The sequence below is a fragment of the Mycothermus thermophilus genome (assembly GCF_041956435.1).
Source record: "Mycothermus thermophilus strain CBS 625.91 unplaced genomic scaffold VTJ04scaffold_6, whole genome shotgun sequence".
Taxonomy (NCBI): Eukaryota; Fungi; Ascomycota; class Sordariomycetes; order Sordariales; family Chaetomiaceae; genus Mycothermus; species Mycothermus thermophilus.
In genome coordinates, this window is record NW_027191432.1 from 501,866 (window position 1) to 516,493 (window position 14,628).

The window sequence follows — 14,628 nt, forward strand, 5'->3', positions numbered from 1 at the left end:
GCGCGCGGGGGTAGGTCCCGACCAGCCCCAAGCGGTCGTCGGCGGAGGTGGATGATGCGTCGGTTTCGGCGCCGAAAGTGGCCTCTCCGTCCCCAGCTGGTGCGGGAAGGGGGATACTTGCGGAGATGATTGCCGAGGCGAAGAAAACGAGGATTTTACCGTCATTGTCGCCGTCGTCGCCGCTTGCTTGGATCAAGGATGCGGCTGGAAAGGCTGGGGCCAAAGCAGCAGCCGCGGTGGCGGCGAGGAGGAAGAAGGATGGGAAAACTGCTGCTACGGTTGCTGCTGTTGAGGAGGATGCGGAGAGCTATCTGGTTGGGGAGAGGATGTTTGGACCGTCTGTACTTGATACTGCTCAGGGGCAGATGGTGAAAAAGAAGGGACTGGAGCAGGAGCAGCAGCAGAAGCTTAGCCAGGGAAATGATGGTGGGGAGGCAAGGGTGTGAAGGCGACGGTGGTGGTAGGTAGGGTGTGTTCTTTTTCTCTTTTTTGTCTCTTGATATCCGCTCGATTGTACGGTTGCATACGGAGTACAGTGGTTGGGTTGTTGGTCTGATTCTTATAGGTTGGTTGCTTTTTGTACGGATTCTACGGGTAGGATACGGGAAGGGTACGGTGTTTGGTGGGCTGTGGGGCATAGCGGTTGGTCTTCTTTTTTTATTGATAATCCTCTTTTTCTTTGCATTGAATGTGTACCGGGTATGGGTATGATGGCTCCTGTTGGTGGTGGGTTGGTTGGAGCTGTGTAAATCATACAAATCGGCGGGCAGACAGGGTGTTGTCAGCGAGTTATACTCCTCCGTACGGATACAAAATCTGAGTTTATCCTTTGCAAAGGAGCTGGATCTTTACTTCGATGCCGTGCATATAAGTAGTCTACTGCTCCATGATCATGGCTTAATGGGTGTTGCCTCGCGTTCCTTAGAGTCGGTTGAGATGAGAAGGATCCGAGTGGCAAGCCAGATGAGAGAGACAAACTTGGACCCATCTATCATGAAGTCTACTCGTATGTATGTACAAGCCCACGGAGCCGGAAAGTCAATGGTATACAAGATAGTCCCAAGATAAGGTAAAGTAGCTTATGTTATCGGCATATTTACAGAGGTTAGTTCATCACTCGGGTAAGGCAGACAAAGGCCCAAACTTCAGGTAAGTAGGTTGTTTTCACTCAAACTAGAAGACTCAAAACAAATACAAACAGCACATGCTGACCGACCACGCAGCCAGAATAGAAATAGAAAAGAACCGACAGAAGAGGAAGAAGAAAGGACATGCCATTCCGTCCCATCCCGTCCGTTCCGTTACCGACCCTCCCAGGTTCAAGTTCAAGTCAGATATCTCATATCATCACGTCATCATCAAATCCCATCTGTCCATAGTTTCTCACAATACGCGTACACTCCAACCCTGACAGAAGAGAAACAAGACAACAAGAGAAGAGAAAGCAAACCAGATCCCACCCCATCCATCCACACGTACAAAAATGAGAAGTAATACGAACACCCAGAGCTTACACAATCCCAAACCCATCCCATACATATTCCGTCATTCCCGTTTCATCCCGTCCCGTTCCAATCCCAGACCGTCCCAGACCAGAAAGAAATGACAATCAACCAACCCAGTCATTCCATCACAGAACAATAGAAAGCAACTAGCAAAAGACAAAACCAACCCCACACAGAGCCTCCCGATCAAGTGGGAATCATAACACCCGTCACAACACCCAACAAGAGACAAAAAGCAAGAAAGCAATCCCAGAACCTGAAAGACCAACCCGCCCCAATACAGCCAAGTCCAGGTCAGGTCCAGCCAGCTGAATCCGTCCGTTAATCATGTCATTCATTCATCCGTCCTAAACCCATCCGTCCGCCAACCTGCCCATTCCGCTCGCCCCGTCCAAATCAAATCCCATAAAGACAAACTCGCGCCCCCAGAAACCAAGCAAGCAAGCAAGCAAGCCATCCCATAACCCATAACGTTCGAAAGATCGAAGATCATGAGAAGATAGCATCGGAAAAGAACAAAAACAAAACCTCCAACAGAGAGTAATAAAAGACGGTGCAAACTAAAGCCAGATACGGGAAGTAACGACGAGATAACGAAGAGGAAATGTGTCAAAGACGAATAGGGTGCGGGGGGATTAAACATGATGTACTCGAGGAATAAAAAAGCACAAAAAGCACAAGGAAATAAAGAAACCGGGGTAGGTCGAGCCGTCATGGTCGTACCGGCCAGCCAGCCGGCCGTGTCGGCGGTGATAGCGGTGGGTGATGATTCAGTCGGACTGCCACTGCTGAACAGCTGGGACATCGATCGGGTCGTACTCTGCCGGCGGTAGACGAGAGGGGGATGCAGGGAGAGGTGCAACCACACCACACTCTCTGAACATCGCCGGAGTAGTCGTCGGTCTGTTGGCGATGGGGACGGCGACGTGGTGGTGTCCGCGGAGCCAAGCATGCCCGCTGTACCCATCACTCCCCCGTCGCGTGGCCAGAATGCTCGACGAGCACGGCAGGCAGGCAGGCAGGGCAGGTAGCGTACGTGAGCAGGTATGGCATCACTGCTACCATCCTGACTCGCCGCACAATCCGATCCAACCCAACCCAACCTAGCTGTCTCAGCCAAAGCCAGACCCAAGACGGTGACATTTCTGCCAGAGAGCCGGAAGCCCAGCAAGCAACCAATCCACCCGCGCCCCCCCGGCGACCCAGGACGGAGAACCCGCACTCATCTAGTGTAAGGGCGATTCATCAGGGCAATCTCGCGGGCGATTTCCGCCCACTCCAGCTCCCTCTTGAATCCGCCGCCGCCGCTGCTGGAGACGCTAGAGATGCTGCTGCTCCTGGAGCTGGGGCCGCTGCTGGTGGTGTCGTAGCTGGAGCTGATGAAGCTTCCAAGGCTGCTGGCCAGGTCATCACAACCCTCCTCACCAGCAGCACCAGCCGAAGAAGCTGAAGGAGGAGGACAATGCACCCCATCCTCACACCCCTTCTCCACCTCCGCCTCCGCGTCCATCATCGCGCAATCCTCCCCCTTCCCCTCCTCTCCATTCTGCTGCACACCACTCTCACTCAAAATCCTCTCCTCCCACTTCAGCAACTCATACGCGAACCGCAGATGCGGCTGGATGATGACGTTGAGCCGGCGGGCGCGCACAAAGCAGTACGCTCGCGGGAACGACATGCGCTTGCGCCGCATCACCTCGGCGATGCAGATGGTGGCGGAGCGGGAGACGCCGACGCGGCAGTGGACGAGGGTTGCCGTTTTGCGGGCGAGGCCTCGGTCTAGGTAGTATTCGGGGTCAGTATGCCTTTTCTTTTTCCCTGATTTTGTCTCTTTTTGTTTCTTGGTGGTTGAAAGATATGTGACGGGGCCAGAAGAAGGATGGGGATGGGAAGGAATGGTGGCCAGACACAACATCCAACAGAACGGGATGTTAAAGCAAAAACACAAATACCAAAATAAATCTCAAACTCACCAATGAATCCCAAACACCTCTCAAACTCCCCCGACAGCCCATCGATCCCATTATCCTGCACCCCCCGGACAAGACAAACATTCTCCTCCCCCCACTCCTCCAGCTCCCCGTCCCTCCACATGGCCGTCTCGCCGACGCTCAACATCTGGCCCACCCCGATCGCACGCAGCAAATCCGGGTTATTGGCGTGTCCCAAGTTCCCCAGATACATGTGCTCGAGCACCCTGCTCGGGAACGAGCCGTCAAACTGGGCAAACCAGCGCGGCTCGATCCGCTGCAGATGGGCGGCCACTTCCGCCTCCGACTCCATCCGCAGGATCTCGGCGGGGCACATGGGCGAGGCGAGGAGCAAGCGCGGCGCCAGCGCCGACAGCAGTGCCACGTCCGAGGGGTAGGCGAACATGTTGCGCTTGCGCGTCACGTGCAGGTCCAGCCAGGCCTCCGGGACGGGCTGGCCCGTGATGAAGGAGTGGTAGGCGACCGCGAGGAGCGTGGTTTCGGTGTACCCGTCGGCGCAGTGCAGCAGGATCTTGCGCGGGCGGGCGAGGGGCTGGGAGAGGTCTTCCGGGCGCAGGCCGTGCGAGAGGTAGTAGATCCAGCGGCAGGTTTCGACGATGGCGTCGCATTCGTTGTGGGAGGACCAGGAGGCCGTCGAGGGGGGCATGATGCTGCCCGAGGAGGGGAAGTCGAGGTGGTACTGCTTGGTCTCGTCGTCCGGGAGCGAGGCGATGGCGTGGAAGGCGGCGGGGTTGAGACGGCCTGCGTCGGCGCATTCGATGAGGATGTCGTAAGCCTGTTCCTCCTCAGAGCCGGACTCGGGCGTCGGGCCGAGCCAGACGTTGCACGAGGTTTCGGAGGCGCGCGTCATCTCGTACATTTCGCGGCGCTCTTGGTGGAAGAAGTCGAGGACTTGGCCGGTGAGGAGGCCCGCGGAGTCGATGGAGACGAGGTGCGGATGGCGCCGCTCGAACTCGGAGAACGGGCTGACGCAGATGAAGGTGTTGTAGCGCGGGAGGGGATGGCGCTGGGCGTCGTGGCGTTCGCGCCAACGTTCTTGGGCCGAGGCGACGTTCCAGGCGAGTTTGCGCACGGCGTGGTCGTCGGTGCCGTAGACGATGATGTCGGAGGTCATGGCGGACTTGGCGGGTTGGATGTGAAAGTTGCGCACCGAGAAGCCTTCCTTGGGGTCGACGTCAAGGAATTCGGGGCCTGAGGGGCCGGCGAGTTGCAGGAATTCCTGTGGAGCGATAGCGCCTTTGAGGCGCGAGACGCTGAGGTCGCCGTCGGCTTTGACGATGGTGATGCCGCGGAGGCAGGATGGGGTGCGACGCTGAGAGCGCTTGCGGGCCATGAAGAAGGCCTGCTGGATGGGGTTGGAGGGGTGGAGGCCGTGAAGCCACGGGAAGACGCGAGCCGGGTCGGGGAGGGGCTGGCGGGCCAGGTGGTCGACGGCGGCGGCGACATGGTCGGCGTCGAGCTTGTAGATGCGCAGAGGACCCATGTCCTCGGCGGGGTACCTGTCGGGGGGATAGAGGAGCGAGAAGCGCACCTGGGCTTCATCGTCGTTCTGGGGAGAGGGCGGCGGAGTGGTGGGTTTCTGGTTGGGAATTGGCCCAGGTGGGCAGACAGGAATGTGTTTATTGGGGACGGGTACAGGACGCGGAGGGGGAGGGGCGTGGGGTTCGAGGGTGATGGTGGTTGTAGAGGAAGTCATGGTAGACGCGCGATGTGGCGCGACAGGCCGCGAGAGGGCGATGGTCGCCATGAAATATTGTTGGAGTTGTTGTCGGATATTGTTGTTGTTGTTGTTGTTGTTGTTGTTGTTGTTGTTGTTGTTGTTGTTGTTGTTGTTGTTGTTGTTGTTGTTGTTGTTGTTGTTGTTGTTGTTGTTGTTGGTGGTAGTGGTGCGACCAGATGATGATGTGAATGTCAATGAGATGATGAGATGGATGGATGGATTGTGTCGCAGGTCGGCCTCGCTGTTGAAGCAGCCGGCGATGACGCGATGCAAGGTTAGAAAGATGGTAAAAGAGAAGAAGAGAAGACGAGGATGACTGCACCTTTGGAGGGTGTGGCCGAGTCAAGCCGGGAAGTTGAGTGAGGGGAAGAGGAAGAGGAGAGCTTATCGGCGATCGGTGACTGACACTGACACTGACACTGTGCTCAACCAAGGAAGCATTCTGCGACACCAACAACTGCAGGTTGCGCGGCAGATAAGACGCAATGGAACCGGCTGGCGCCAGCTGAGGCGTCGGGTGTGTGATCCGAAGACAAACAAAGAGAGGGATGACAGAGGAAAACAAAGAAAAGATGGGATGACGGTTGGTGTTAAGCCCTACTCGTACTTGGATACCACTACTGCTACGGAGTAAGTACTGTGCTGTGATGCCATGTCTTATTGACTGCTGACTGCTAGTGTATTGCATGTGCTGATGATGGTGATTCGCCTGAGGTGATGAGGCCGAGCCATGGCATGTTCAATCCATTTGATGATCCAAGCAATGGTTTCTGTCTCTGTCACACCTTCATCTGTCCATCTGTTCATCCCCAATTTCCCCCCCATTCCCCTCATTTTTGCTATCTTGATCGCGGATGACAATTGAATTCTCATGCCGTCCGTATCATCACAGATATTGCGTGTTAAATGAGCTCAATTCCTTGCTCCCCATCTCTGATAGATAACCTCGATCTGTCATGGAGCAAGAGGAGAGGGTGGATCTCTCGGAACCAAGACAGCGGGAGGTGTGGACCAGACCCGACCGAGCCCCCATTGCCTCCACCGGTCCATGCCCCGCCCATGCCTGCCCGGGCCTAGTGCATCGCCCGAGCAGGGGTTGGCGCGGGTTTGCACTATGATTGGTTGGTTCCCTCTCCGAGATCCATGGACCCACTCCACTGCGGCCACACTCGCCCCACAGTGCAAACTGCAATACATCATGGACGCATCTTTTTTGAAGTGAACTTGAATTGTACTGTACATACCTCCAGGACTATCCAACGGTTTCCCGCAAACTGCGAATTGCACACTAGATACAGCGAAACGATGCAGTGCACCAGTACCTTAGTGTGGGCTTCTGCTGGTGCTCATCTCTCCTCTGCTTTAGCGGCGAGTGCTAAGGATTAATTTGCTGGATAACCGCCACCTGCTCGTTGACGTGCACTAGCTTCTCGAGGCACAGCAGTAGCCTGGGGGGATGTGCAGGTTGAACGACATGTTGGTGATCACACACTCGGGCCTGGCATGAAGTGGCAATGGGTCCAACGATCTCCGCATACCTGACTGGGGACTCAGGAATCGACAGAGTGAACTGGGAATAGTTTAGTCGCCAACCACAACATGATGCCTGGAAGTTGCCAATTTCAAGTTCTTTCCCCCTTCACCGGGCAGAAGGAGGATCAAAGGAAGGAGCGTGAGGAGGACCCGCTGTCAGTGCAAGCCAAACTTCTGTATGGAAAAGTTGATCCTGGCGACCACTGCTCTTTAACAGCAGTGCAGTGAGGGGATGGCGTTCTTGCCTCAGTTGGTCCCGTGCCACCCCCATACTTTGCCCGGCTTTGGATTGTGTCGCTGCAGTCGCAAGCACCTCCAGCTGGCCTCTCTTGACAGCAGGCACTTTCTCCGAGTCGAAGACCATCATCACCTAGCTTTCACATCGCAATCCAGCAACAGTCCGACGGCTTGCTCAGTTTCGTTTTGTAATCATTTTATGTTCGGACTCCAGATGTGCCATGGGGCAACAAGTCTTTGACAGTCAGCCATCGTATTCCCTTCCCTTTTCGACGTCACAAGTGCCGCACCCAGCACCCCGGCATGGCTCCGACTGTTTGACAGGGTTGTTGGCACCGGACCTAGAAGGTCTCCACTCGGCTCCGGCTCCGATCTGTAGCGTGGAGCCCCGGCGCCAAGAACCCGAGAGTTGTGGGGCGCCGAACAACCCACGCCGAAACCACCCGCTCCGTTCCGGCCGGAGTATGGAACCTTGGAACTTCAACCTCTGGGATACCTCTACAACGGATGTCCATGAGCGAGGTACCTACCTACCGTAAGGTCCATACAAAGTGCAAACTGGAAAAAGTTTAGCATGAGGCCGGTGTCCAAAATGACATTCCGAAGGAATCTAGCTGTCAAGGGAACAAGATCCCAGTTGCGCCCTACAAAGCAGTACAAGAAGAAAGAGTAAACAAATAGGAAATAACAACAAACAAGACACACTCCTAGCTTTCCTGCAAATCTTAGCTCCCACGTTCCCTCGACTCGTCTCGGATCTTGGCCTTCAATCGTGCCCTCAATTCCCTAGCTTTGGCTGCCATCCGCGCCTTCATTTGCGCCTTCATTTCTTTGTCCAACTCATCCAACTCATCCAACATGTCAAACGGAGTCCGCCCTCTCAGATCGCGAGCGTTGATGTCAGCACCGGCGTCAACCAGCACGTCGATTATATCATAAAGCCCCCGATCGCAGGCGATATGCAGAGGTGTTTGGCCTTTCTTATCAATCGCATTGACAGACGCGACTTGAGCAAGGACACACACAATCTCAGTCTCATCTAACATGGCCGCAATGTGAAGCGGCGTGCTGCCGTTCGAGGGATTATGAACGTCCGGATTGGCTTTGTGATCGACCAAGAGCTTTACTAAGTCTAGGTTCCAAGACCACCCTGCTATGTGGAGGGGCGTCTCCCCTTCGTCATCGATGACGTTGACGTCGGCGCCGGCTGTGATGAGAATCTCAACTAAGTCTTTGTTGCCCTGACGCGCTGCGATGTGAATCGCTCGCAGACCTCTCGGTAGCACTGGTCCGTTGATAGGGATTGCGGGGAATTCTTCCAGAACACCCTTCAACATTTCTGGTTTTCCGGATCCCACGGCGGAGCAGAGGAGGCTAGGGAGTTGCCTCGTGAATATTGGCTCGATCAGGCTTTGCACGTAATCGTCAACCAGGAAAGTTTGCAAGTATTGTAGCACAGTGCTTGAGAGAACCTGTCTCTTTTCCGGTGTCGACCACTTCCGGCAATCCAGTTCGAAAGCCTTCTCAATATCATCGTCGGTGACGGGCTGAAATGAGTTGGATCGTCGAGGTACCAGTGCTCTTGCGAAAAGCAATGCGCTGACGAACGCAGCATCCCGACAGGGCTCCGATGAGTCAGGCCAGAAGGGAGCACGCCGTTCCCAGGCGTCCAACCCTTCCTCAACCTGCCGAGGGAGTTGGTGAAGTAACAGTTTGAAGATCTCAGTCTTTCCGTAACGTACAGCAAGGTGGATTGCTGTTTGTTGATTGCGCCCCGCCTCGACGCTCCGATAGACGATCGCACCCTGGTTGACAAGGATTTTCACGGCGTCAAGATGGCCCTTCATAACGGCCATATGCAACGCTGACATTGGCAGCATCTTCTTCCCCATCATGTCGATGCTTGCACGGCCCAAAGGAGTATTGAGTAACTCCTCCAGCACTTCGACATGCCCTTGGTCAGCTGCCCAGTGGATCGCCGTTAGATCTTCGCTATCCAGTTCTCTGATTGAGTTTTGGCCCCTTTCGCTTGCCAGAAGGGTCCGAATCATCGCAAGAGAGCCAGAGCGCGCTGCCTGGTGGAGGGGCGTACATAGATCGTGAGTTCGAGGGTAAAACTCTGCCCCAGCATCGACAAGAACCTGAGCAACCGGGACGTTGTCCGCATCGACGGCACACATGAGCGGAGTTTGCCCTTGGCCATCTTGGAAATTGACGTTGGCGCCTGCTTTGAGAAGTTCCCGAGCGACGGTCGGGTCTTGTTGTCGAGCGGCATAGTGCAACGGTGTCTGGCCGCTGGCGTCTGCCATGTTCACGTCGACGGCAGGGTCGGACAAAAGCTCCATTGCAAGGTCGATGTCACCAATATGGACAGCAGAAAGCAGTGCTCTGGCCTCTGTGTCCTCTGAATCCTCCGCATCTACCCAAGACTCATCGATGCTCGTGGTACTTTCTTCACTAACTTCTGATGACTGAGGGGTTGGATCTGCCTGACGGAGAAAATCGGCAGTGGAGGTCGCTCCAGACCATTCTGCTATTGCTAGGGGTGTGCGGTTCTCACGGTCAAGGCTTCTTGTTGAAGCTCCAGCAGAAACCAACATAGCTGCCATCATGCCCCTTGACATGCGTGCAGCATAATGGAGCGGAGTGTCGCCAAACTCATCGCGGCGTTCTAGATCTTCTTGGGCACAATGCTCAAGGAGTAGCCGGAGGATGAATTGGTTGCCGCCTTTTACGGCCCGTTGGAGGACGTCACCTCTGGGAACAGCTCCACGCTTCAGCAGCACGCGGACAACCCGGGGGTTGCCATAGTCGACGGCATAGTCAAGCGGTGTCCAGCCGCGTTCGTCCTGCGCGTCGAGAGGCACTCCATGATCGATCAGTTGCTCAATACGGGAGGTACGCGTGATCTCCCAGATCTTATATTTGCGATATTCACTGGGGCCAGGCGCCCTAACAGCAACGTGAAGGGCGGTTGCGCCGGATCTGCCTTGGAAGCTTGGATTTGCGCCGTGTTTCACAAGTGTATCGATCACGTCTTCTCGAACTGTGGCGGAACATAAGGCTGCGTAGTGGATAGCCCTCCAGCCATTGAATCCCTCCCCGTTTACATTGATCGAGGGACATTGAAGCAGCATCTCCATGACTCTTGTGTGACCGTTGAGAGTGGCGACGTGGAGACACGTCGTTAAGTGCTCGTGTAGCTCCGTCACACTGCCCTTCCCCAGTGGGCCGAGCAGGCGATCGACGACGTCGAGATGGTTCCTTTCGCATGCCAAGGCGAGTGGCGTCACCAGGGGACCGAACATGTCGCCTGGCCAGCGTGAGAAGTATTCTGTGTGTTTCCAGAATGCCAAACTGATATTCACAGACAGCCGTCTGTCAAGTATATCAATGGAGGTTTCGGCTAGAATAGCCGCAGGACTTGGGTTGCGTTTCACGAGGGCATCAACGCATCGAGTGCATCCCAGGTAACAGGCCAGATGTAGCGGGGTTAAATCACCACTCTGGCTGGTCATGTCCAGGGTGCTATCGGCAGCCAGCAGCTGATCAAGAGCCTCGTGGTTGTGCGAGCGGACAGCTACGTGGATGGGAGACTCGCCGCAATCGTTGAACACGCTCGGGAGAGCCCCGCGCCCCAACAGATCTTGGACTATCGGAACAGGCTCTTGTATGGCGAGGTGCAGAGCAGTGTTGCCACAGGCATCGCGGGCATTTATGTCGGCAACGGACTTCATGAGCTCTTGAGAGATGAGTGGGAGGTGGAAGAGGATGGCGACATGAAGCGGCGGTAGGTGAGCTGAGTCAGGCATGACGTCTGGAGTCCACAACAGATCTGGTATCCCGAACCTATATCGGAAAGAGTCATCCAACCAAGCACGCAAGTCCATCCACCGCGAAAAGGCTGTATCTTTCAGGAGGAAGTCAAAAAGTGCTCGCCGCTCCTCGATGCAGTCGGCATGATGCATGACCCATTCCTCTGACTGTTTGCAATGGTATTGCCATTCTAGAATGGCATAGCCGACGAGGTCCGTGTTGTCGAGGGCAGCGAGTTCACTGGCCTTGTGGGTGTCAAAAATCGGCATCGAGGTCCAGCGAAGTATGGCGATGCAGGTTATTGTGATCCTCCCATGGCTGGGACCTTGATGAATTCGGAAACGAGCAGGGCACTCCTCCCTGTCCTCCTCCTGTGAGGCTTCGTCCACCTTGCCAAGAAGGAACTCTGAGAATGTCGCGTGTACAAGGCGGACGGTTCCATCGTCAAGGACCTCGACAAGTGGCGCTAGGTTGTGCAAGAGAAGTGTCTCAAAGCGCGCCACCAGCGGCTTGGTTCTTTTCAACGTTGTTGGGATCTTCTCGGGAACCAGGTCGAAACGGCTGTTTGTTGGACGGGAGGGGGATCTCGGCCACAGAGTCTTCCAGACAGCCAAGGCACCGTAAAGCGCTTCGAGCGAGAGCGATCGCCTTGACTGAGCCAACCAAGTCAGGATCCCAATAGCAAGCTCTTGATCTTGTATCTTCCTGAGCCGCTGGGCATAAAGCGCGGTAAGTGTGCGTGGAGTTTCCTTCACGATCTGCAACAATTCATCTTCAGAACCACCCCTTTTGGCAAGAGTATCCAGAATCAGGCTGGTATATAGGATCATCCCCTATTATTTAACACTAACGTCAGTAAACTTGGAGTCGTCCCAGAAACAACCTAGAGACATTGTAGTAAACTTACGTTTGAACGACGAATTACCTCTTGTACCACCTTATCAGTCATGACGTCTGGGGTCAGCGAACCCTCCCTGCTGATGCGATGATGAACGAATTTCTCAATATCCTCGTTCAGGTGAGCTGATACATCGCTGAGATGGAGATTGATATGAAGCGGATTTTGGGAGAGCCCGCTGAGGGGTTGTAGAGAACGGCTGGTGATGAGGATTCTGAGGTTGTGGTGCAGTTCCTCGATTGTTTTCAGCGACTGCTTGATCGTTTCGACATCCAGATCGTTACAGTCATAATCCTTGCGCGTATCTGCGTCCTTTGGCTGGCACTCATCGAGAGCATCAATGACCAAAAAGCTGGGCGAGTCAAGATTCTGTAAGAGCTCCTTCAAGGCCGTGACGTAACCGGTCTCTCCAGGTTTCTCTCTAAGGATCTTGCGAACTAGGCTGAACAGCCTTTTGGACTCGGACTTCGGACGCGATGTTCGAATGCCCTCTAGCAGTTGATGCAAGATGGTTTGGTTGAACTTGTCGAAGGAGCACAAGTCTGCGCTCTTGACGTCAAAGAAAAAGTACATCGCATTGTTCTTTCCACGATCCTCAGCAAGGTATTCGCATAGCCACTAAGCAGGAAGTATTAGTTTAGCTATCAACAGAGTACAGATAAACCTATGGGAGAAGAATAAACACGCAGTTTATGTGGACGCACCTGAGCGAGATAGGTCTTTCCAGACCCGGGTTTTCCCCAAATCCAGAGAACCCTTTCATTCTGGGTTTTCTTTCCATCGTGATGGTTCCATGCTTGATAGACTGGCTGGTTGATGATCCAGTTGCAAGTCTCTGGAGCTCGATGGTGCCGCCGTTTGTTCATAAGGGAGCGAAAGCTGCATGGTTCGAGGCTTTCGAGAAGGCTTTCATCCGCCTCGTCTATCAGCCGCTGTTTGTGTTAGTACCATGTCATCAGGTCATACTTGCAAACACAGACGAGGCACCGTGGAGGAGTTATTACTACGCACCTAGTTTGTCCTGTACGTTTGCCTCCTTGGCTAGTTCATTAGCTGCGTTAGCCACCATATAGTACGTCGGTACACCTTGGCTGTTGATGCAAGAGCGAACAGAGTGACTGGGTAGTAGGTTTACACACTCTTCCATGACTTTAACATGCCCATGATCTGCGTCTTGACCGCGATGTAACTTGCGTCCGTTCGATCAGAGAACTTGTTCAGACCAAAGTGGTCCACGTCCAACGGAAAGCATTCTTGACCACAGCGGGTTCCTGAATCCCGGCTGACGACCTGCGAACAGAAAATGAAGCATTAGTCATTAACCAAGGGAAAAAGACGAACTTCTCGGAACACATTCTTACCATGTCAAATTGTTTGAGTCCAAGAAACGTATTCGGCCTGGTCTCAAAAAAGTCGATAGTACACTCGCGGTATTCCTTCAGGAAGTGGTCCTCCAGCTCTTTCGTCTCTTTGGAGTCGGGGTCCATGTAGCCCAGCAATCGGGGGTTTCCGCCATCCCAATACTTGAACAAGCAGTACAGCCTTCCTAAAAACGAATAGCTAGAGCCGGCATGAGGCGTGCCCAGAAAGACTACGCCAGCAACGCTTTTCGCAAGCATCTCATGATGTGCTTTCGTCTGGGGGTTGCCTGCGGGTCCTTTTGCAAGGACAAGTGCCTGGAACGCAAGCGGAGAAGTGAGAAACCATGTGAGTATTGCTCGGAAAAAGATAATAAGAGGAAGCTGAGCCCAAGGGGAAGAACTAACCTTCTCGATCAAGAGCCCTCCAAAGCTATGACCGATGAGGATCAATGGACGATCTTGAGCCTGTTGGTTGTTAATAATTAACCCCATAACACAGTTAGCCGAAGAGAAACCCCACCCCATCGGTCGCCCGTTGGCCTTCGAGATAATGAAGGAACTGTTTGGCATGGTCACCCAGGTCTTTGTCCAAGGCATTCGATTTCCACGAGGAATTGTGGCGATAGGTCATGATGCGCGCTTTGGGAAGATCCTGAGGAAGAAAGTCTCTCAACCATAATTTTCCTGACGACTTATGTGTCCATGTCGTTTCGACTGAAGACCCTAGTCCATGTACCGCAATGATGCTGTCGTCCGAATCTGTTAACGCACGTACGAACCGGGGCAAAAGTCCCAGAGTGTACAGTGACACGCTTTTAGTTGTGGTGGGGGAGTCCTTACTCAACCTCTGCCTCAGCGGGATCATGGAGGATGTTAATAGGATCAGAGTTGCGCGGAATCTCGTCATGTCTCCTCCGTTTCAACATCTCCACAGCCGCTATAAGAAGCGGTTTCAGAGGGGACATGGCAATAGCCAGGACTCCCAGGGCGTATGCAACTGCTCCCAGCCATGGTGGTGAATCTGCCGGTGAAACAATCCATGCCACGACAGCGCCGAGGGCGACAGCGAGAAAGTTTTGGACTGAAGCCCTATCGGGGCGAAGGGAGAGGATCACTAGACTGAGGACCCCAACAATCGGCATGGAGTCTTGTAGTGACATGGTTACGGTGCTTCAGTCCCGAGACGGGAGAAGGCTTAGGAGGAAGCCGATTTAACGATTGATGCTTTCTTTGGCTGTGATTGTCAAGAGAGCAAGTGAGATCTGGAGGAGATCAGCTATTAATATCACCCAGACATAGCTCTTGTGCCTAAAACGTATTCGAGCCCTAGCAGTGCCAGCCTTACCCTGCTCTCAGCCGCTCGCACCCCTCGAGGAAGCACTGTGAGATAACTATGTAACTGGAGCGAGGCGTCGGGCAGCCTGGACCTGGGGGCTCCCCTCCTTTGGCGCCCAACAGTCTGGATGTGCAATAATATCTTCAGTCAATACGGCTGCTGTGCTCATTTAATTACGCCCCTGCCTCTGGCCGCTCTGGCTGTTGATCACTTCGCTCGTCCCATGGCCTT

The 14,628-nt window shown here is 54.2% G+C and overlaps 4 protein-coding genes across 4 annotated transcripts; 2 read left to right on the forward strand and 2 right to left on the reverse strand.

The window, feature by feature from the left end:
- Positions 1-125: 125 nt before the first annotated feature.
- Positions 126-446, forward strand: VTJ04DRAFT_8582 (uncharacterized protein; the record flags this gene model as incomplete). Its single annotated transcript, XM_069367034.1, has 1 exon — positions 126-446. One exon carries the CDS (start codon positions 126-128, stop codon positions 444-446), a length of 321 nt encoding a protein of 106 aa, XP_069215403.1.
- A 758-nt stretch (positions 447-1,204) lies between these two features.
- Positions 1,205-1,830, forward strand: VTJ04DRAFT_8583 (uncharacterized protein; the record flags this gene model as incomplete). The annotated part of the gene is made up of 3 exons (XM_069367035.1): positions 1,205-1,394; positions 1,508-1,621; positions 1,682-1,830. 3 exons carry the CDS (start codon positions 1,205-1,207, stop codon positions 1,828-1,830), a joined length of 453 nt encoding a protein of 150 aa, XP_069215404.1.
- Positions 1,831-2,727: 897 nt separating this feature from the next.
- VTJ04DRAFT_8584 (uncharacterized protein) lies at positions 2,728-5,243 on the reverse strand (the record flags this gene model as incomplete). Its single annotated transcript, XM_069367036.1, has 2 exons — positions 2,728-3,284; positions 3,479-5,243. 2 exons carry the CDS (start codon positions 5,241-5,243, stop codon positions 2,728-2,730), a joined length of 2,322 nt encoding a protein of 773 aa, XP_069215405.1.
- Positions 5,244-7,711: 2,468 nt separating this feature from the next.
- VTJ04DRAFT_8585 (uncharacterized protein) lies at positions 7,712-14,221 on the reverse strand (the record flags this gene model as incomplete). Its single annotated transcript, XM_069367037.1, has 12 exons — positions 7,712-8,671; positions 8,729-8,949; positions 9,079-10,299; positions 10,489-11,635; positions 11,710-12,318; positions 12,405-12,622; positions 12,712-12,741; positions 12,840-12,990; positions 13,062-13,376; positions 13,467-13,526; positions 13,582-13,807; positions 13,902-14,221. The coding sequence occupies 12 exons, from the start codon at positions 14,219-14,221 to the stop codon at positions 7,712-7,714; spliced, it is 5,478 nt and encodes a 1,825-aa protein (XP_069215406.1).
- Positions 14,222-14,628: the final 407 nt, after the last annotated feature.